The sequence below is a fragment of the Puma concolor genome, chromosome B1 (genome assembly GCF_028749965.1).
Source record: "Puma concolor isolate L17-30 chromosome B1, mPumCon1.1.hap2, whole genome shotgun sequence".
NCBI lineage: Eukaryota > Metazoa > Chordata > Mammalia > Carnivora > Felidae > Puma > Puma concolor.
Genome location: NC_141670.1, coordinates 135,122,658 through 135,145,158, shown reverse-complemented (window position 1 = coordinate 135,145,158; position 22,501 = coordinate 135,122,658). Strand labels below are relative to the sequence as shown.

At 34.9% G+C, this 22,501-nt stretch overlaps 2 protein-coding genes and 1 long non-coding RNA gene across 7 annotated transcripts in view; 1 reads left to right on the top strand and 2 right to left on the bottom strand.

Annotated features, from left to right (window-relative positions):
• The window catches only part of AFF1 (ALF transcription elongation factor 1), a 221,290-nt gene extending 217,988 nt beyond the window's left edge, over window positions 1–3,302 (top strand). For both annotated transcript variants that reach the window (XR_015250360.1, XR_015250361.1), the window contains one exon: window positions 977–3,302. The gene's annotated coding sequence lies outside the window, so the exon portion shown is untranslated. The remainder of the gene's footprint in view (window positions 1–976) is intronic.
• A 286-nt stretch (window positions 3,303–3,588) lies between these two features.
• On the bottom strand, window positions 3,589–15,068 carry LOC147581895 (uncharacterized). Its single transcript, XR_015250362.1, has 2 exons — window positions 14,599–15,068; window positions 3,589–12,834 (listed from the first exon to the last, which is right to left on the bottom strand). It is a non-coding gene; the product is annotated as an uncharacterized LOC147581895 (long non-coding RNA).
• An 811-nt stretch (window positions 15,069–15,879) lies between these two features.
• Window positions 15,880–22,501, bottom strand: part of KLHL8 (kelch like family member 8) — a 65,328-nt gene continuing 58,706 nt past the window's right edge. For all 4 annotated transcript variants that reach the window (XM_086704630.1, XM_086704629.1, XM_025921505.2 and 1 more), the window contains 4 exons: window positions 22,046–22,214; window positions 21,665–21,824; window positions 19,405–19,606; window positions 15,880–19,164 (listed from right to left, as the gene is read on the bottom strand). In XM_086704630.1, coding sequence (XP_086560756.1) covers window positions 19,041–19,164; window positions 19,405–19,606; window positions 21,665–21,824; window positions 22,046–22,214 — 655 coding nt within the window. In that variant the 3' untranslated portion in view covers window positions 15,880–19,040. The remainder of the gene's footprint in view (window positions 19,165–19,404; window positions 19,607–21,664; window positions 21,825–22,045; window positions 22,215–22,501) is intronic.

Here is a 22,501-nt window from a genome sequence, read left to right as displayed (position 1 = left end):
GATCTGAAGCAGAAAAGCTTAGGGTTTTGACTATAATGTACCTCTGGGGATTAAGTAAAAGCCACAGACAACCAGCCAGCTCCTGAGGATTATGAATAGTGGTAATGAGGAAAACATTTTGAACCTGGGCCTCAAATTGCACTCGGTGTGCTAAGCAATGCAGGCGCAACATGAAATGAATGAATTTTAACAAGTTTTAGCTTTAGGCTTCTCATTAGGGCCCTTTTCCCACGTGTAATGTGCAGAATGCACCACTAGAGAGCAACCCTTTCCCTCAGGAAAAAAATATATGAATTTAACCACATGAAGCTACACCTTCACACCCAGTAGAATGGCTATAATCAAAGAGGACAACACACAGTGTTAAGGATGAAAAGAACCCAGAAAACTCATACTGTGCTGATGGGAATATAATATAGTACAGCCGTTGTGAAGAAGTTTGGTAGTTTCTTAAAAATTGTTACCATACAACCCAGCAATTCCACTTGTATGAACCTATGAAGATAAATGAAAACATGCTTATATTAAGACATGTTCATGAACACTCATGGCAGTGTTAAAAAACAAATGGAGACCAGCCTTGAAAATTCTCTGAACAGACAAAACCAGTTTAGTCATATAAACAAAACTTGATTTGGCTTACTTTGCAAGACTAACTTGACCTGGGTCATTTCTTGCTTATGCCTCTGAAAATAAGCAAAACTTGAACAGTTCCCAAAGTTGGTATGAAGTAACACACTGACCAATTCCCTATCATTTAAGAAAACACTAATATATTCTAACACTGAATAAACAGTTACTGTTTTCTCATTGTAAAAGCAGCTGCTTGATAACAAATATTCCCCTGAGTCTCATTCCACATATTGGTTTGAGTGTTTCTGGTGTGTGCATAATAAACTTTTACTAATTAACTGCTTTGGTGATTGATTGGTTTTACTTCTGTTATTTCTGAACTTCTGACATCTCCTGGCAAAAGAAGTGGGATCCAAAGACCCTGAATGTCTCCAAGGCCAGTGAACACATAGGTGCCTAGTACCCACAAAGCCCAGTGAACTCACTGCTTTCTAGCTAACCCTGGAATTTGAGGGTAAGTCTCTTTGAGATCTGAGGTCTGCTCTTTGTGTTTTGAGTGCTCCAACTTTATTGTGCACACCTGCATTTTGCTTGTTGAAGCTTCTTGGTCACTCTGTGCTGTTCAAAGAGTGGGGGTGGGGTGGAACGTGATTCCCTGTGTTTTGAAACAGTTGTTGGAAAACAGGGCCTCTCACAGTTAAGACATTAAAGGTAAAGACGGGTTCCGTCTGGCCTATGGATGAGGCTCTTGTGCCTTTTTGGAAAATGGCTGATCTTTTGAAATTGTAGTGGCCACTTTGGGGAATTTTTAACTTAGATAGGTCCACCTTAAGCACGTTTAGAAGATTCCAAACCTCTCAGAAACCATGGAATGTATTCTTTAAATGGCATGTAGAAGCTTCTAAAAGACGAAAATGACTCCATAAAGAGCTCTGAAAAAAATCCTTACAGCATGCAAATAGTGTGTTTGGCCATCTAAGTAGGTACTGTTAATTTAGTCCACCTGCCAGAAACACAGTTTGTATCCAACAATTCTTTTGACTTTTGTACCTGAGACGTGGCTACAGTTTTCAAAACAAAAGCTTTAAGAACTTTTTGGATGTCTGTATGTTTATGTAGGTCTATGTATGTTACAGATAGGTGATATTTTTCTCTTTCCAGATGGTATTACCAAAATTGTAAAGAGCTCTATTTAATTTAAAGAAAGGTGTTTTATCAAGATACTCTCAGAAGTATAGAAACTAACCCAGATTTTTTCAAGTTTATGATCTAAGACAATCCTTGATAAATACAAGCTAGTTTAAGTATGCTGGTTTAATAAAAGCAGGTATGTCTTCAACATTTGCCAAAAAATATGATAGTTGTTTATGTCTAATCCAAGCACAACTGTTTAAAGTAATAATTTAAAGTTTATACTAACTCTAACTGAATAATGGGTATTCATTGAATATCTAAATCATTTCCAAACTTACATTTAGCATTTAATGTTAATCTACTTTTGGCTTTTTAATTTTCTACAGAGATAAAAGATATTTGGGTCCATTAACAAACATGATTTGTGCCACAATGAAAAATCTACTACTTTAGAAACTGTGAAATATATTTGTAAATTTGCCAACCCACACTTTTTTTTCTTAGTTTTCAACTAGGAATTAAAGATCCTAACAGTTAAGAATTCTAATATATATATATATATATATATATATATATATATATATATATATATACATAATTAAAACTACTAGAAATAAAAGGGCTAAAAAGACCAACTGCATATGAAAAGAAGGTAAAGAAAACAATGTTTTTTGAATAAGGAAACATATGAAGGACTTTTGGGTTTTTTTTTCTTTTTAGTAAAAAAATAAAAAGTAATTTTGTCCTAAAATAAAATGATTGTTCCAGAATAAGGAAAAAGGACAAAACCTAATTGGATATAGAAAGTTACAGAAGGTTTGTGAAAAGGGAATCTTGAGAAAGGAATTTTATGTGATCAAGCTTAGAATGGACTTGTTTTAAAAGACTTTTAATATCAGGGCGCCTGGGTGGCTCAGTCAGTTAAGTGTCCAAGTCAGCTCAAGTCATGATCTCATGGTTTGAGCCCCACATCAGGCTCTGTGCTGACAGCTCAGAGCCTGGAGCCTGCTTCAGATTCTGCGTTTCCCTCTCTCTCTCTCTGCCCTTCCCTCACTCATTCTCTCCATCTCCCTCTCTCTCACCTTCACAAGTAAACATTAAAATTTTTTTTTAACATTTAATATCAAAAGTATACAGATGCAAAATTAAAATTTGGTTTCCTCTGTTGAAACAACCGTTTTTTTCTTAGATTATTGGTCTGCTCTTAAGAAATTATAAACAAAGTTGTTTTGTTTTTACCTTTATGTAATTTGCCTAGAAAACAGATTCTATGTCTTATGAAAATAATTTGTGGTTCAAGTCTTTATCAATCAAGTCTTTGGTGACTAAGAAAATAACAGAGTCTTCTTATTAAAAAAGCTAAGGGTTTTTCTTTGTTTTTACAACTATGACTCTTTCTGTATTTGCCTCTGAAATCTTTTGTCACTTTGGTTGAATGGGTATTATCTCACGGTGACTGATGATCCTATCTGATCAAATGTTTTAAATCTTCTGACATATTTGACAAACTTCCCTCAATCAAATTCTGAATGAAAAAAAATTATTTAGGCTTATTTTGGAAACATCAAATAAAATGTAATTGTTTAACCTTCTTAGATCATATTTCTGAGATACACATATAGTTCATTAAAATAATTCAGAAATTGTAAGATTTTTAAGAATTTCAAATATGTTAGGGCACCTTGGGGTTCAGTCAGTTAAGCATCAGACTTCAGCTCAGGTCACGATCTCACAGTTTGTGAGTTCAAGCCCCACGTTGGGCTCTGTGGTGACAGCTCAGAGCCTGGATCCTGGTTTGGATTCTGTGTCTCCTCTCTCTGCCTGCTCATGCTGTGTCTCTCTCAATAATAAATAAATGTTAAAAAAAAAAAATTAAAAAAAAATTTCAAGTGTGTCCTAGTATAGTGTTATTAGTCATAATTTCAACTATTATCTTAAAATATATTTCACAAAAATAACCAAATTTTACATGTCAGTTGCATCATTGGGGGTTGTATATAGAACTCTCACTAGATCCTTTTTAAGTGGCTAATTTTAAGGCTTTTGACATTTACAGACAGTTGTTTTACTCTGATGGTTTTGCAGAAGTGTTCCTGCAAAAATGCTTCATTTTCAAAGAAATTCATGTAAAAGACCTTGACAAGTCCTCCAAAATGCAGGCTTCTGACAATGTCCTAACAGTGAACTAAGAATTTCTAAAGCTCTAATGGAAAATTGATTCATAAAGCTGCTTACCCAAGGAGAAACAAAACAATTACAACTACATGAACTTATGAAAATGATTAGAATTTTTATGACTTCATTTAGAATACTGCTGGTTATTTAATGTTTTCCAGATTTAAAGGACCCCTTTTGCTCCTCTCTTAAGCTATCTATACCTTACAGCAATTTGGTAAAGGGTACATTTGCAACAAAGGTTGAAGCATTTATCCCTTTCTCCCCACCTGATCTCTGAATTTGGAAACTCTTATACCATTAGATATACTGCCACGAAAAATAAGAATATTTAATTAGTTCAATAAGAATCTGTTCTCTTTGTAACAGGACACAGCTGGATTAGTCATAGGCTTTTGAAAGTCTAGTCTGAGATTCTTTATGAAAAGTCCTGACAAAGCAGATTTAAAAGAGCCTATATGGTCAATCACTATTCTTGTTGTACTTGTGTAATTAGGCCAACCTCATTGAAATTAGATTTAATTTCCAAACAAATTAGCCTGTGGTTATCTCTGGTCATAATGGGGGTGATGAGAGAAATTACATTTCAATACTACACCTTTGTGGACACTGAATTGTAGTGCTATTGTCTTTGAGGTTTTCTTTTCTACCCATAAACTAGACTGGATCCTGAATTCTTCTAGTTTGCTCCAATATTTCAATAGAACTCTCCAAACACCTCCAGTTTCCTCCCACTCTTTTGACTAAGAATCACCTGAAACTAAAACTGCCCTTTTTCCAAAGCCATGCAAGTTAAAGCTGGACAACTAGACATGAACTTCAGAGAAATCACATTAGCTCATCTGTGGACATTCATGCTGCAAACCAGGAAAATCTGTCAGACTGCCACTGTTTGCCCTCACTTCCAGATGCTCTGAACCTAACATAGGAATCTTCTCAACTGACCGCTCTCCAAACTCAAAAACTAAGTTTATCATTTGCTGAAACTATTAATCTTTGTCTTTCTTTTCTTTCCATAGAGCTGCATCTCATTAAATTACCTGTTTGCTCATATTATATAGAGGCCTAATTTGGGTAAAAGATCACCTAAACATGACAGGATGAATATAAGGAAGTTTTAAGTAATCATGAGGATGTGAATGCTAATACATCACATTGTACCTATGGAAACAAATGGGTTTCATTTTTTTATTCTAAGTGGTTATCTCTGCTGTGGGGAATTTTTCAGTCCTTGGTGGTGTTCTTACAGTCCTCATGTTCACCTCTCCAGTGCACTGTATACTCTTGAGGGTTTTAAATGCCTATCAGCAGGCACTCACATGACAATTATCATCAGACAGCTGGATGAAATCAACAATAACCACATAAATGATGAAAACGGTGACTAGATGACCCTCTAGTCTGATGACTCAACTGCATGAAAACACTGAACATGTGATTATTTGGCCTGACTACATAACGGTGGTAACTGAGAATAATGTAATACTCTCAGACTGCTAAGAAAATTACCAAAACAGGGTGAATTGTTAAAATTAAAAACAAATGGAGACCAGCCTTAAAAATTCCCTGGACAGATAACACCAGTTTAGTCATGCAAAATAAACTAAATGAAGCTTAGTTTGTAAGACTAATTGACCTAGGTCATTCCTTGCTTATGCCTCTAAAGTTCATAAGCAAAATTTGAAACGTTTCCCAAAGTTGATATGACAGAACCACTGACCAATTCCCTATCATTTAAGAAAATTCTAATATTCTAATCAATCACTGTGAAGAATAAACAGTCACTGCTTTCTCACTACATAAGCCATTTAATAATAATATCAATTTGATAATAATACCCCTGAGCCTCATTCCATGGTTTGATTTGAATGTTCCCAGTGTGTGTACAATAAGCTTTTACTAATTACTACTTTGGGGATTGGTGTTACTTCTGTTATGTGCAATGCTGCTGTCAAAAGTTCAGAAATAACAGCCAAAAGTTGGAAACAGTCCAGATGTCCACCGTGTGAACTGATAAACAACAGGTGATATATGCATAAGATGGAATACTATCCAGCAATAAAAATGCTACAGTATAGATTAACTTTTCAGGTGAACCTCAAAAAATGTATACTAAGTAAAAAGCCAGATACAATATCACCATATGGAATATGATTTCACCTATACAAATTTATAGATAGAAACCACATTACTGATTGGGGAGAAGTGGAGATGGACTGCAAGAAGTGCTCATGAGAATCTTGGGGGTAATGAAAATGTTTACATCTGGATTGTGGTGATATTGCCACAACTCTAAACTTACTAAATCATGAATTGTAAACATGGTGAGGTTCTATAAATTATACTCCAATAAATAAAGCTGGATCCCCAAAATACACTGACTTAGTACTGTATTAGAATAGGTACTGAGAAATGAAACAAGGAGAAGGAAAACTAGAGCGCTATTAGCCTATAACACAAACAGCCACTGTATCATTCAGTCCTGAGCTCTGGTTTCCAGACAGGAAAAAAGATCATTGTTTGCAGATGAATGGGGGGAAATAAAGGAATTTATGGTCAGGTAAAAATTTTATTACTTTTGGCTAGAAGCCAAAACAAACATAAAAAAAAAAAAAGTTGCAAGTTTCAGGCAGAATGCAATTATTTTCTGAATGAACACCAGTACTCTGGAGTCACATTTATGAAGGGATTTATAACATCAAGCTAACTTAAGGGTCTGGTGTATATAGAATAAGTAATAAACTTGAGACAAGAAGTGATAGACACATCTTTGCCAAGTAATGTTACATATTATGAATTTTCCTTTATAAACTAATATTTATTCACGAAAAAACAGGTATGATAAATATATGGGACTAAAAACCTCAATCTGTTAAAGTCTACGAAGATATTCAACAAATTTTACAAAGGGCTCTAGCAGTAATAAGAGAAAGGTAAAGGTAAGTGATATCAACACAAAGCTATGCCCTTTTCTTTGGCTGTAGAATGGCAGTGGCCACATTCTACTTGTGCAAGTTACTAAAGACTAGATTTTTGTTTCAATTTTTTTTCCCCAATGTTTGTTTATTTTTGAGAGAGACACAGAGTATGAATGGGGAAGGGGCAGAGAGGGAGACACAGAATCCGAAGCAGGCTCCAGGCTCAGAGCTGTCAGCACAGAGTCCAACGCGAGGCTTGAACCCACGACCTGTGAGATCATGACCTGACCCGAAGTCAGGAGCCCCTAGATTTTTTTTTTTTTAAACAGAATACTTAATGAACTATTGAGACCTCATCAAAATAAAAAGCTTCTGCACAGCGAAGGAAACAGCAAAACTAAAAGGCAACTGACAGAATGGGAGAAGATAGTTGCAAACAACATATCAGATAAAGGGTTAGTATCCAAAATCTATAAAGAACTTATCAAACTCAACACCCAAAAAAACAGTGAATAAATGGGCCAAAGACATGAATAGACACTTCTCCAAAAAAGACATCCAGATGGCTGACACATGAAAAAATGCTCAACATCACTCATCACCAGGGAAATACAAATCAAAACCATAATGAGATACCACCTCACACCTGCCAGAATGGCTAATATTAACAACTCAGGCAACAACAGATGTTGGCAAGGATGCGGAGAAAGAGGATCTCTTTTGCATTGTTGGTGGGAATACAAGCTAGTGCAGCCATTCTGGAAAACAGTATGAAGGTTCCTCAAAAAAACTAAAAATAGAATTACCCTACAACCCAGCAATTGTGCTACTAGGCATTCATCCAAGGGATACAGGTGTGCTGTTTCGAAGGGACACATGCACCCCCATGTTTATAGCAGCACTATCAACAATAGCCAAAGTACGGAAAGAGCCCAAATGTCCATCGATGGATGAAAGGATAAAGAAGATGTGGTATATATATATATACATACATACACACAATGGAGTATTACCCACCAATCAAAAAAGAATGAAATCTTGCCATTTGCAACTACACGGATGGAACTGGAGGGTATTATGCTAAGTGAAATTAGAGAAAGACAAAAACTCTTATGACTTCACTCAGATGAGGACTTTAAGAGACAAAACAGATGAATATAAGGGAAGGGAAACAAAAATAATATAAAAACAGGGAGGGGGACAAAACAGAACAGACTCATAAATATGGAGAACATACTGAGGGTTACTAGAGGGGTTGTGGGAGGGGGGATGGGCTAAATGGGTAAGGGGCACTAAGGAATCTACTCCTGAAATCATTGTTGCACTAAATTCTAACTAACTTGGATGTGGAATTTAAAAAATAAAAGAAAAAAATAGAATATTAAGTAAGAGCTAGGCCCAACTTGGGGCTTGAGCTGAACCTTGAGATCAAAAGTCACATGCTCTACTGGCTGAGCCAGTCAGACACCCTCTGAAGGGCTCTCCCATTACTATTAGTGCTTGGATTAAAAAATAATAATAATAATAATAATAATAAAATAAAATAAAATAAAATAAAATAAAATCTTTCAAATGCTTTCTAGATTCCCAGAAAAGCAAGGAAACCTCCTATAAGCAGGAATGGTAAGTAAACAGAAAAGCCATTGCCCTGAGGAAAAATGCCCTCAGCATTAGGATTGGGAGACTAAGCCTTGGATGACCAGTAAAGGGCAGAGCCAGGCCTGAGTACTCCATATTAGGTCTGGAACCACGAAGAGGGCTAAAGTGTCCCAGGGGCAGTTCCTGGCCTAGAGAAGCAAATGCAAAACCTCTCTGAGAGAACACGCCCAATTTAGAACCTCTGGATTCCCATGGGTTTAACTAAGAAAGCATTCACCACACACAGAATGGCACCATAAGGAAAAAACCCAAAGACAGTAAACAGATTTAGAACCCCCGAAGACTTCAGATACTGGAACTACCAACCACAGGATACAAAGTTAACTGTGTTTGAAATGCTCAAAGAAACAAAGGAATTAAGCAAAAAGAATCAAAAAGCTTTAGGCCAAGCCTATCGAAAAAGGAATGAAATAGTACTTTTGGAAATGAAAAACATAGCAGTGAAATTAGAGATTCAATGGTTTAACAGCAAATTATTTTATTTCCATTTCACCTCTGTGTAAAGTCCCAGAAAAAGAAGTGATATTCAAAGTCCATGGTTGAACTTTTCTGAGCAGAAAGATCTACATGATGAATAATCCAGTGCATTTTAATGAAACTACAGATCAGACCAGATGAAAAGATCTTAACAGAAGAAAGTAAAAGGAGATACCATAAGAAGGAAAGGGCAGCAGTTGAGTTAAAACTAGAAAGGAAATCAGATAGTAGTGGAATAATAACTTCAAACTGTTGAGAGGAAAGTATTAACTAGCACCATACCCAGTAGAAGTATCAAGAGTAACAATAAGTATTGTGTACTTGAAATTTGCTAAGAGTGGACCTTAAGTGTTCTCACTAGACACACACATAAAGGTGTGAGATGACGGATGTGTTAACTAGCCTGGTTTTGATGATTATTTCATAATGTGAATGTTAAATTTTTAAAAAAGATCGTAAGTACCCCCCAACTTTGGGCTCAAACTCACAACCCAAAAACCAAGAGTCACATAGTCTACTGACTGAGCCAGCCAGGTGCCCCTATGTTCTACAGTTTAAATATACAATTTTGTCAACTACAACAGAGCTAAAAACAATATTTTAATATAAAAAAGGCAGTAAAATGAACAAAAACCCAAGCAGTTACTTGAACTTCCTTAAAGTCACTTCCAGAAATACATCCTTTAGAAAACAAATTACCTAAGAAGGCATGTCTGAGATACTCAAAAGAAAAATGATCAAAGTGAACTCAAATAAATATTAATGTTTAAATGTGGGTTGGGTAACAACTAAAATACTGTATAACAAAGGTTGGAAGAGAGATGATGAATTTTACTGTTCTAAGGCCCTCAGTGTTCCAGGAAAGCATTTAACATACTAGTTAGATGTTGAAGATTTCAACACATTTAAGGTTAACTACTAAAAGAATACAAAGGTGTGGAGGGGAAACACAAAAAATCATTGAAATGAAGGCAAAAGTCTTGGACAGAAACTAAAGTGCTGGTGAAATTTCTGACCACTTAATCTGCTCCCTGCCACTCCCCTACTTCCCCCACCAAAAATACACAGGACAAATATGGATAACAAAATTAAAAACCTATGTACAACATCCTAATTAAACTACATGTTTCAGGAACCCCAAATTCGAGCAGATAGAAGACCTGTGTAAATTAGAAACTGAGCAAGGAGAAAGCAACCAGGTTTGTGAAGCACAAAAGCAGAAACAAACTCAATGGAAAATTCAGGGGACTAGATAGCTCCAGAAGAGCACTAAAACTGGATAGGGTTATGCCTTCTCCAATAGCAAGTGAGAGTGCAAAGGGTCTGAGGCAGGTCTGAATGGGCTGAAGTATTTTTGGGCCCATGAACCCTCAAAACTAACCAGTAAAAGCTCTCTTCAGGGTAAAGTCCCTGGAGACAGAATCAAATACACATCTGAAAACATACAACTTAAAATGCTCAACTCTACACCTAAAGCCTCAACACACACAACTAATCATAATACAGAATGTCAACACACTTCCTCTGTTGGTAACTCTAACAGCCAAAAGAAAAAAATAGCAACGTGTAGAAGATTGAGCAACACAAATTGCTAGTTTGATACATTGCACAAGTACAGAAACTGCACCAAAACAGAATACATAAATAACAAAATTTAACTACATTTGATACATTGCACAAATACAGAATCTGTACCAAACAGAATACATAAATAACAAAATTTAACTACACAATTGGCCATAAAACAAGTTTAGTATATTTCCCTGGAGTCAAACAGATCATGATCACTGATCAAATGAAATTAACTTAGTAATTTAAAGATATACTTCTAAACTCAAAGAAAAACTTGTAATGAACATTTAAAAAAATATTCAGAAGTGAACATTAATGAAATAATGAAAATAAAACTTGTAGGATTCAGAAAATGATGGCATTTTAAAAATCAAAACTTACCAAAACCAACTTAAAAATCCTAAAATATCCTACCATTGATAAGACAATGAACTGGCAGTTAATTTTTCTACAAAAGTAAACTGGAGGTCCAGATGGTTTTATAATTAAGTTCTATCAAATGTTCAAAAAGTGAATTACTTCAATGTTAAGTAATTCAGAGAACAGAAAGGAGAGAATACTCCATAACTCATTCTATGAAGCTAAAAACTATGAAAACAAAATAACAGACCAATCTCCACAGTACAGATGTTAAGAGTCCTAAGCAAAACATTAGCAATTAAAGTTCAAAAGTGTATTTTAAAAATGATCATGGGGCACCTGGGTGGCTCAGTTGGTTAAGCACCTGATTTCAGCTCAGGTCATGATCTTGCTGTTTGTGGGTTTGAGCCCCGCTTTGGGCTTTGTGCTGACAGCTCAGATCCTGGAGCAGGTTGGATTCTGTGTCTCCCTCTCTCTCTGCCCCTCCCCGGCTCACGCTCTCTCAAAAATAAAAAAAAAACAAAACATTAAAAAAATTTTTTAATTAGAAAAAATGACCATTCTTTAATGATCAAGCTGGCTTTAGCCCAAGAATGTAAAGGTGGCTCAACATTTTAAAACTTTTAAATGTAATTCGCCACATTATCAGATTAAAGTAAAATAAACACAATTTACTTCAAGAGGAAAAAAACTGATAAACTGCAACCCCTATAATAAAAGCTTAATAAAATAGAAAGAAACTTCCTTTCCCTGATAGAGAATAGAAAAACCTAATAAAATTCAGTATTGTAGGGCTGTCAATACTCCCTAATTAATCTATAAGATACATGATTCTAGTTTTAACCAACCTAGCCACCCAGGCTCCCTATTCTAGTTTTAAAAAGGAAGAAAAAAACCTCCTGGAGTTGTTTTTCTTCCCAAAGAATTTGACAATGATTCTAATATTTAATGAAAGAGCAAAAGGTCAAGGATACTTCTGAAAATAAGGCGAGACTTGCTCTACAAGGTATCAAGACCTTTAATCAAGTTACAGCAATTAAAATAAGGTGCCACTTGGCTCTTGGTTAGACAAACTGACCATTGGAATAGCACAGAAAGTCCCAAAATAGACATTTATTTCCATGGAAATTGGCCGTGTAGATAAAGTCCCTGAGGAAAGGATGGATTAATCAATAAACAGGAGAAAGAAAACTCGTTATTCTCATAGTAAAAAGATGAAATTATTTCTCACACATACATAAATAAATTCCAAGTGGACTGAAGACAAATATGAGACTTTCTGACTTTTAGAAGAGACTATAAGAAATATCTTAAGACACAGGGCACCTGGCTGGCTCAGTCAGTACAGCATGTGACTCTTGATCTCAGGGTTGTAGGTTTGGGCCCCATATTGGGTATAGAGATTACCTAAATATAAAATCTTTAAGAAAAAAGAGGGGGTACCTCAGTGGCTCATTCAGAAGAACACTGACTTGATTTCGGAGTTGTGAGTTTGAGCCCTATGTTAGGTGTAGAGATTAATTTTAAAAATATCAAGATATTAAAATAACTAAATTTGAATATGTTAAAATTAACAATAGAACTATTAGTATTGTATTATGAAGAACTCTTTTAAAAAAAAATTAAAGGACATAAGACACTAGTAAGTATTTCACAGAAGAAACAAGAATGACTAATCATGAAAACATGCTCAACTTATTAGGAAAATGCAAACTAAAGTACAATGAAATGTCATTTTACACCTATCAGATTGGCAAGAATCAAATCTTACAGTAGTAAGCAAATGATAAACTGTATTATAAACTAGCACAACCACTTTGGAAAATAACTACATTATCTTATAAACTGTTACAAAGCTAGTCAGGTACATACCTTATAACCAATTCTGCTTCTAGATATATGCTCTAAAGAAATTCTTGAACATCTTTACCAAGAAACTATATATGAATGTTCATTTTAAAATTGTCTGTAAAAGCCAAACAGAAAAAAAAGGAAAACTGTACCCATTATAAGTTATAAAAATGAACTTGTGGAATGAAAAAAAGTTAATGTAAGACTACATACAATATTATTTTGTATAAAGTTCACCAACAAAAGTAAACATTATATGGGATATGTGTATATAAAACAAAAGGCAAAAACCAACTGATTCTGAACAGTAGTTACCTCTGGGGAGGAGGGTAGGCTGGGTACTGGAATTGAAAAGAAACACCAGGGCACCTGGGGGGCTCAGTCTGTTAAGCGTCCAACTTTGGCTCAGGTCATGACCTCACAGTTCGGGGATTCAAGCCCCGCATTGGGCTCAGTGCTGTCAGAAAGAGCCTGGAGCTTCTTTCAGATTCTGTGTCTCCCTCTCTCTCTTTCTCTGCCCCTCTCCCATTCACTGTCTCTCTCAAAAAATGAATAAACGTAAAAAAAAAAGTTTGTTTTTTAAACACCAAGGTAGTCAATAGATCAGAAATGTTCTAGTTCTTAATTAAGGAGTAGGTACACAGGCATTTAATTTTTATTCTTCATTACTTCCATGTTGCATGTATTTCTTATATATAAATCAAACATTACATAAAGAACTATAGTGACCAGTAGTTACCAGAGGTTGGGTGTAGGAGATAGACAAAGTGGGTGAAGGCAGTCAAAAGTTATAAACTTTTGTTATAAAATAAGTCCTGGGGATGTAACTACAGCGTGGTGGCTGTAGTTAATAATGCTGTATTGTATATTTGAGAGTTTCTAAGAGAGATCTTAAAAGTTCTCACAAGAAAAAACTGTGTGGGGTTGAATCTTTTTGTTACATTTTTTTAAACATGTTTATATTTTGAGAGAGAAAGCGCAAGCAAGGGAGAGGCAGAGAGAGGAGGAACAGAGTCTGAAGCAGGCTCCAGGCTCTGAACTGTTAGCACAGAGCCCAACGTGGGGCTCGAACCCACGAACCATGAGATCATGGCCTGAGCCGACGTCGGACACTTAACAGACTGAGCCACCCAGGTGCCCCTGTGTGGTGATGAATCTTAACTAGATATATTGTGGTGATTGTTTCACAAAATATACACATACTGAGGGGCATGGGTGGCTCAGTTAGTTAAGCATCTGACTCTTGATTTTGGTTCAGGTCATGATCTCACAGTTTGGGAGTTCAAGCCTCACATCGGGCTACACGCTGACGCCTCGGAGCCTGCTTGGCCTATCTTGGCCCCTCCCTAGCTCACAAACACACACACTCTCTCTCAAAATAAATAAACATTTATATATGTGTGTGTGTGTGTGTGTGTGTGTGTGTGTGTATGTATGTATATACATACATACATACATACATACACATACACATATTGAGGGGTTCCTGGGTGGCTCAGTCAGTTAAGTGGCTGATTCTTGATTTTGGCTCAGGTCATTATCTCACAGTTCATGGGTTCAAGCCCACCACTGGGCTCTGGACAGACAGTGTGGAGCCTGCTTGGGATTCTCTCTCTCTCTGCCCCTTTCCCACTTGCATATGTCTTCTCTCCCTTTCTTTCTCTCACTTAAAATGAACATTGTATATATTTAAATATATACATATACACACATTGAATTATTATGGTGTACACCTGAAATTAATGTTGTATGTCAATTATATCGCGATTTTAAAAAATTAAAGGGACAAAAAACAGATACACAGTGACCAGAAATACTTTTATATTGCTAAGACACTATGAAAAAGGAAATCAACTTTCCTTAAATGTATGTATACTACCTTGTAAGAGCAGACATAACAGCTGGTTAGGTTAGCTGGCCAATCACTCATTAGTTATGGATCTTGGACAAGTCACTTAATGTCTTTGAATCTATTTTTTAACTGTAAAATACAGAATTTTTGAAAGATTAAAATGTTATAAAGTGACTGGTACAAACTACATGCTTAAAAAAATTATGTCATTAATTCTCCCCTCAACTATTATCCAAATTTAAGAAACCCCTTATATTCTAAAGAGTTTGCTCAGGTAGACTGAACTTAGTATGGACCATCAAGTAACTTTTTTAAACAAGAAAAACCATAAGATTTTTGTATCAAATAAGGTTATCCTCAAAGGAGCTACATACTTCATTAAAGTTACTATTGCTCAAGGTGACTAGAAATCTTCCATTGACTTGCAAAAAAATTTTCTATTAAAAAAAAAACCTTATTTTTTGATGGTAGATTTCCCGTTATAACTATAAAATATTTTTAATGATGAAAATATTAAATATTAAATATTTAATATTAAATGATTAAATGATTTTAATGATGAAAATATTTATTCATTTGATGAATAAAGTACACATGGCCATAATCAAGTTAAGATTCTAGTCAGAATTAACATCTGACTGGGATGCCTGGCTGGCTCAGTCGGTAGAGCATGCGACTCTTGATCTTGGGGTTGTAAGTTTGAGTCCCACATTGAGTGTAGAGATCACTTAAAAATAAAATCTTAAAAAAAATTTTTTTTTATTAAAAAACAAATCAACATATGACTAAGATGAATGATGAGACTAATCCTCTTGGATGCCTTATAAGTAGGCTCTTGGGGCCATTGTCAGAAAAATGTTTAGCAATGCCAACATAATTGGAAAAAAAAAAAGCAGGGTTACTTACTCAGAAGGGCAACATTCATCCTAACGCATCTTTATGCATTTATCTCATTTCTAGATAGTACAAGTCTGCAGCTGCTGAAGAGACCACTTCTTCATCATTTGCTTAGTGAAACCTTTTATATTAGTTGCCTTTAACCTTTAATATTTGTAAGGATAACAAAAATCTATTTTCAGTTAAACAAAAACATCCTTTATATAAGAAAAAATATTACAGCCAACCTACTAAATCAATTTCAAGGATGGAGAATAAACAATTATATAGTTTTGATAGAATTCTGTAAAAGCCATCAAAAAAATAAGATACAAAGTTACATAGACCTTATAGATGTTGCTATTCATAATACATATATGCAGTATATTTTGAACCAACTGTACTGATGTGAATCCAACTCTGATCTCAGTATTTGGTAGTACATATCATAATTTATTATTTTGATTTGTTGGAGTATTACTACACAATTTATATATGGCTCTAAGAAAATACTATTGCCAACTTTTAATTCCACATAAAGAGATAGCCAATGACACACCAATAATAATTTCTTTAGGAGTCTGATGTAAGAAATCACAGGAAACATTCTTAACTTAAAAGATATGAATTAGATTCTTAATGCATTCTCTATAAGACACGAAGAAAAAGGAACAAAGAAAATTCTTAAGTTTACCATTTCCAAGAGGAGTTTATGTAATCTCAACAATCTCTTATCTAGGCATTTAACAGCATTATAAATTTGTGTGGGAATTAAGAGAATAAATAATACTCCTTAGAGGGAGTACAATACAAAGTTTATTCAAACACTTAAAATAATTTAAAATAATCAGTTATGGAGAGTACAGTGAAGTTAGTAAAAAACAATATCAAGTAATTTAAAGTGGCAGTACCATATAGGAAAGCAGTGGCTTTAATGACTTTATGGGAGAACCACACATCTACAATTCCTCTTGAAGAAAAATAATATGTGAACCTTTTTTTAATTTTTTGCCAGAATTTTTCTTTATTTCAGAATGTTATCTCTATTTCAGATCACTGTTTGGTATTCCTATTAACATCAAAGGTTAAAATGAAAGGCCTCACAATTAAGTAGCCATATTGTTTTGATAATGTCATGTCATTATTCCTATGAATATAATTATCTTTCAATTGCAGGAGTCCTTCAGCCTGATTGTCATTTCCTATCTCAAAAATGTGTCTTTAATAAACTGCGTATATTGATTCCACTATTTACCTTTTCATACTATTGTCAGGTCCTTCAAGACTATGCTCCTAAGTATCTACACGTAATATAACAGACAGCTACATGTTTCCTTTACTTCACTTTACTTCCCTTATGAGTAGTTCCTATTTTATGAGTAGCCAGAGTACCAATTTAGTATGTTAGATGACTATAGTATAATAAAAACCAGAAACAAATGTAACACCTTTATGCTCCTAAACTCTACATGTGCTACGCAGAAATATATTAAAGAAAAAAAGCATTTTAAATAATCTTAGAAACAGTAAGATCAATGAGATCCCCTCTCCCACAAAATAAAAGTAAAACATACTAGTAACCACAGCCAGACAAGCATTATTCACAAGAATTCCATGAGACATAAGAAACAGACAGTTGAAGCCAGGTGTTGAGATTTATTCTCCATATCCAGCTAGTTTATAACCTGTCCAGTGAGTGCTACTGAGTTAAATGCTTTGGGGACTGACTGAAATATGGTTATAGTTACACAAGAGAACACTGATTCAAATCTAGCAATGACTTACGAACTTGCCTATGAGCTGATAGCAAAAAAAAAAAAAAAAGGCACAACTTAGGAACTTTTAAATCTGCCTCATGAAAGACCTTTATCTGCTAGCCCTCTTACTATTTTTTATTTTTTTGGTCTAATATACCAAATAGGCACTGGCTTTTGTAATGTGGCTTTCTACCCTGCTGTACTGACAAGCCCAGGTTGTTTGTTTGTTTGTTTTTTAAGTTTTAAAATTTATGTTAAGTAATCTCTATATCCCACATGAGGCATGCTCTCATGACCCTGAGATCAAGAGTAGCATGCTCTTCTGAGTGAGCTAGCCAGGTACTCTTGAGGTTGCCTTTTAACGAAGGCCATCAGAGTTACTAGGCAATGAACTTCAGAGTTGGATGGATGGGGGTAATGTTCCTCACTGCCCTCATTCTTTGTGAACCAGATGACTGCCAGCAATGAAACTACACTAAATTCTGAGGCATGACGACAGGAAAATTTAGGAAGGCCTGGAAAAAAGGTACCAAAGTGCATTACAAATACAAAACAGAATATTTTAATATTCTTCATAAATATTTATATAAATATTTACATATAATGAATAGGCCATTTTATAATACTGGTTAAAACCATGAAGAGCTGTTAAATCAATAGGTTTATCAATATCCTGGCTTCAAATTAATGAACAGAAATATTTTCAGTTGAAGCTCAATAAATACACTGGAGGGGATTAATTATACAGAAAAAAACAGTAGTTTCAATCTTTCTCTGTTTTTACCAACAATATCTTTTATTGGTAATGATGGGCTTGAACCACATTCTGTAAACCACACTCTGTAAAGAATTTTTGTAAAAATGCATTCATTTTCTGATAATAAACTCATGTTTGATACTGTTTTAAAAAAAAAGAGCAAAATGGAAAGATAATAATCCTGGGCTCAAAACCAAATGATTAAATTAAAGAAATATTTTCAGATTTCCCTCAGTGAGTCATGTAATTGACACCATTTCTTCTCAAGGTGTCTCAACTGGGCACTAGAATATTAACTCTAAAGCCATTTCCTCTGATTCAATTTTTGCTAATAAACGAATCTTTTCATATGAGATGAAAAAATGAAGGTATAGATTTATTTAGATGGAATTAGTTCAGCTAGGTATTTGGTACCCTAACAAGTCAAACTGAAATTAAGCGCTTGGATAGCTCTCCCATAAAGCTTCTGAAAATTCAGCTAGTGGCACTGAGAAAGATTAAACATTTTTTCTACTTCTGTAAATATCCAAGAAATTTAAAAACTGACATCTAGAAAAAAGCAAGGCATAAATTCATCAGCACCAAGTAGAAATGATCTTCAAAAGGAGGTCTCTCATGTATCCTGATATAATATACTTGTGTTGATGAATAGGTTCTAATCACCCTTCTAGGAAAAGTCCACTGCCTACAGTCAACACTTTTAGGCAAAAGGAAAGATAAAACTCAGGCAAAATGGAAATAATTCCATTTTACATTTTGATTTATCCAAAATGTTTTTAAAAAGAGATTTCAAGGTTTTTGTACTTTTTTAAACATTTTTCAGAGGAGGTATGATTTCAGGTTAGATTGTTTTCCTTCCCTATCCCATTATTTGCTAAAGTGGGAAGTATCAAATTTATCTTTATTACTAATAATTCTTCAGCTACCATCTAAATGCTGCATTTAGTCACACTACAACAGCTTCCATTTAAAATAAGACTCTAGCAGTAGTGAAAACTGTTCAAAAGTGATCATACAAAACCTTGGTTGTCTTTCCTACATATGAAATATGACTAAATTGTTGGTGGCTGGACCTCAAATCACATACAGTCCACCACATTATTCGATCCATGACCTACATCTCGAATTTGGCTAGTTAGACAGGCGCACACAGCTACACCTGCTCCAGCTCTGCAGTGAGACACAGATCCAACCAGCTCCCACCTGTAAAGATATAGGGAAAAGTGTGTTACCTTAAAACATGATTTATTTTACTCAAAATACTAACTGAAAACAAAAACTCCCTATTATTGAGACTGGTTTTGAAAGGCAGCAAGTTTCCTCAGGGCGATAAGATATCCCAAATGTTTTAAATTAATAGCTATGACTATAAGTATTTTAGCACTCTGGAGTAATTTGCTACTGGAAGATCCCATTAAAGCATATGGAAAACATGAAAAGTACCTATTCAGCACTGGGTCAAATGCTTCCACTGTATTTAAGTATGCGTTGCCATTATGACCACCAACTGCAAAGATTCTGCCCATCACTGTTGCGATCCCCACGCCACCCCTGGGAGTGGTAAGTGCTGCTACATAATCCCACTTGTTGCTTCGGGGATCATACCGCTCAACTGAACTCAGAGGAGAATTATCATCAAAACCACCTATATTAAAAAAAAAAAAGATTTTTAATAGTACTACATCTCACAGAAATTAACTATTAAATTTCAATCCAATAGCTTCTACAACCTAATCTTCTGACATTTTAGAAAATAGAGAAAATCCAGGAAAAAATTCACCCCAATGCCCATCATCACTACCAAGTCCAATCAGACATTTTCTACAATTCAAGATAATTTAGATAGTATTTTACCTCAATACTAAGATTAAAAATCTTAAAGTGGAAAAACTCAAAGTCCCTGTCTCTAAGCAGATAATTTAGAAGAAAAACCCCCCACAAACATTTATATAATTTGTCCTTAGCCTCCTAGAGGTAAGGAAGATAGTACTGAGATTCCTTCTCTATGTGTACAGTGTGTATCATATTTTTAAACAGAGGGCTTGAGAAGAGAATAAACTACCACTGAATCATTTCACTCATTTAGATATGTTAAAGTTTTCCAACTGTTTCCCTTAATACTGTTAATGGCCTTCATAATTACAGAGATGGCTATGACTGAATTTCCACCAATTTTTGCCAAAACTACATCTTCATGCTACATATTCTAGATAATGACAGTCCTCTCCATATATCATTCTAACAATGTTACTTATTATATTCCTGACGGTTTTTTCCTTTAAAGATAACTGTGCCTCTTTTTAGACTCCATCTCAGTCTACATGAGTAATAACTCTCCTGAGCAAGTAAGCCTATTTTCCTGAGGACAGGAAGTATTGCTATAATGATCAGTCTATTTAGAAACAAGGTCAGTAAAAAAAAAAAAAAAAAGCAACAATCAACAGTTAACTCTCTAATGGATTTAACTTTACTAAATCAACTTAAGTGAGGTAAAATTCACCAATTTTATGTGCATAATTCAATAAATATTGACAAATGCATACAGTAGTATCATTACCACCATGACCAAGATAGGGACAGCTCTCCCAAATAGGGAGCTGTGAGAGACAGCAGTGGTGTGCTGCAAGAACTCTGGTTTCTCATAGACTCAAGTTCAAATTCCAGCTTTGTCAGTAGTACAGGCATGTGACTATGAGTAATTTATTCATGCTGAGTCTCTGCTACCTCACAAAGCTATGATGGTCAGATAGGATCTGAAGGTAAATTATGTTATTTCTTTTCTTTAATACACATAAGCACATAGAAACATGACTTCTATTACTTGCAGATATTTCAATGCTAATACTATCCCACATTTCCTTATCGAGAACTATAAGTTATGTAACACTAAACATACATTTACATTTACATAACACATCATGTAAGATAAGTTCACATTATGTTTATGTTATGTTTCTCTGTAAAGAAGGGAATTAGCAATCACAATATTGCTATCTATTAACTGGGTAACTACAAAGTACCAGATGCAGTTTGAGATGCTTCATATATATTATCGCTAATTCTTAGAATAAGTCTCTCAAAGATAATTCTCATTAATCCTCATTAGTAATTCTATTATTCCCATTTCATAGTTCTTTAAAACCCTGCTAATGAAAGTGTGCTGAATGGACCAGAAGCAGCATTGATTATCACTTGGGAGCTCTTAGAAATACAGAATCTGGGCTCCTTCCTTGCAGTTTAACAGTATCTCCAGAATATTCATATGCATATTAAAGTTTGAGAAAGCACTGCCCTATGGTTCCTTCCAATTCTGCAGTTCAGTGAGTCAAAAAGCATTTGCTTAAAGAAGTCAACATAATTCCCTTGAAATGAAGATGAGAAAAAATGTCTTAGATCTTTAAAGATTTATTATAGCAAAGCACATGTGTGTCCTTACACTAAAAAACATATATCTTAAGTATAATCTTCTACTCTAGATATATTTGCTACTCCTAGTAAAAATATGAAAGTAGAAATTTTAAACATGACAGATGAAGATGTAAACAAAAAAGCATGAATGTGAACCTTAATAATTCAAAAGCAAATCTTAGGACTAATTCCACTTGAGCCTAACTGCAACATAATCTGTGTTATTGTGTTGTCTTATGACACTATCATTATATATCCTTCAATAAATTAAACTAGAGAAATACCATCCACTCACCAACAACATATAAGCAACCATGGAGCTCACTAACTCCATTGCCTGCTCTTCGTTGACCCATTTCTTTAACTTCTATCCACTTATCCAGATGTGGATCATACCTCTCCACACTAGATAAAGAAGCAACTCCATCATTGCCACCTACTGCATAAACATGGTTCTAAATAAAGAAAAAATAAAAACACATGACATTAGATTTTTAAATGATTTATATATGGTCTTAATGGTAGACTGGACTGTGCAAGAAAGCAGTGTTTCATGACGTAATATGGTGTGCAATCAATCTCTGCATCCTGGAGAAATGAATATAGCAGACTTTTCCTTATTTGGTTAGGGATGTGACATGATGCAATCCAATAAGCAAACTGCCACATAACTTACTATAAGAGCCACAGAGCCAACTCCTCCACGGGGAGTATTCATTGGTGCCACTGTACTCCACTGATCAGATTCTATATCGTATCTCTCTACATCATTGAAGCAAGTGTTGTCATCTAACCCTCCAATTGCATAAATTGGACCTCCCAAGGAGGCCAAGGCTATGCCTCGCCTGCAAAGACAATAAAAACACACTTTAGCATCCAGTTGTGTTTCCAGGAAAAAAGTAGTGAAAATATCATGCTAACAGGAAGTCGTTTACTTTGCTAAACCTCAGTGTTTTTTCCCCATTATTTTTAGATTTATCAAAGCTTCTAAACAGATGACTACAAGGCTGCCAAACTGTGTGACTCTATATGAACAGTGCCCTCTGGAGTTTTATAATATGCAGCCTACACAGGTTACTTTAAACTCAAATGAAATAAAGTAAAACCCAACAAAATACCATAAGTGGAGTCC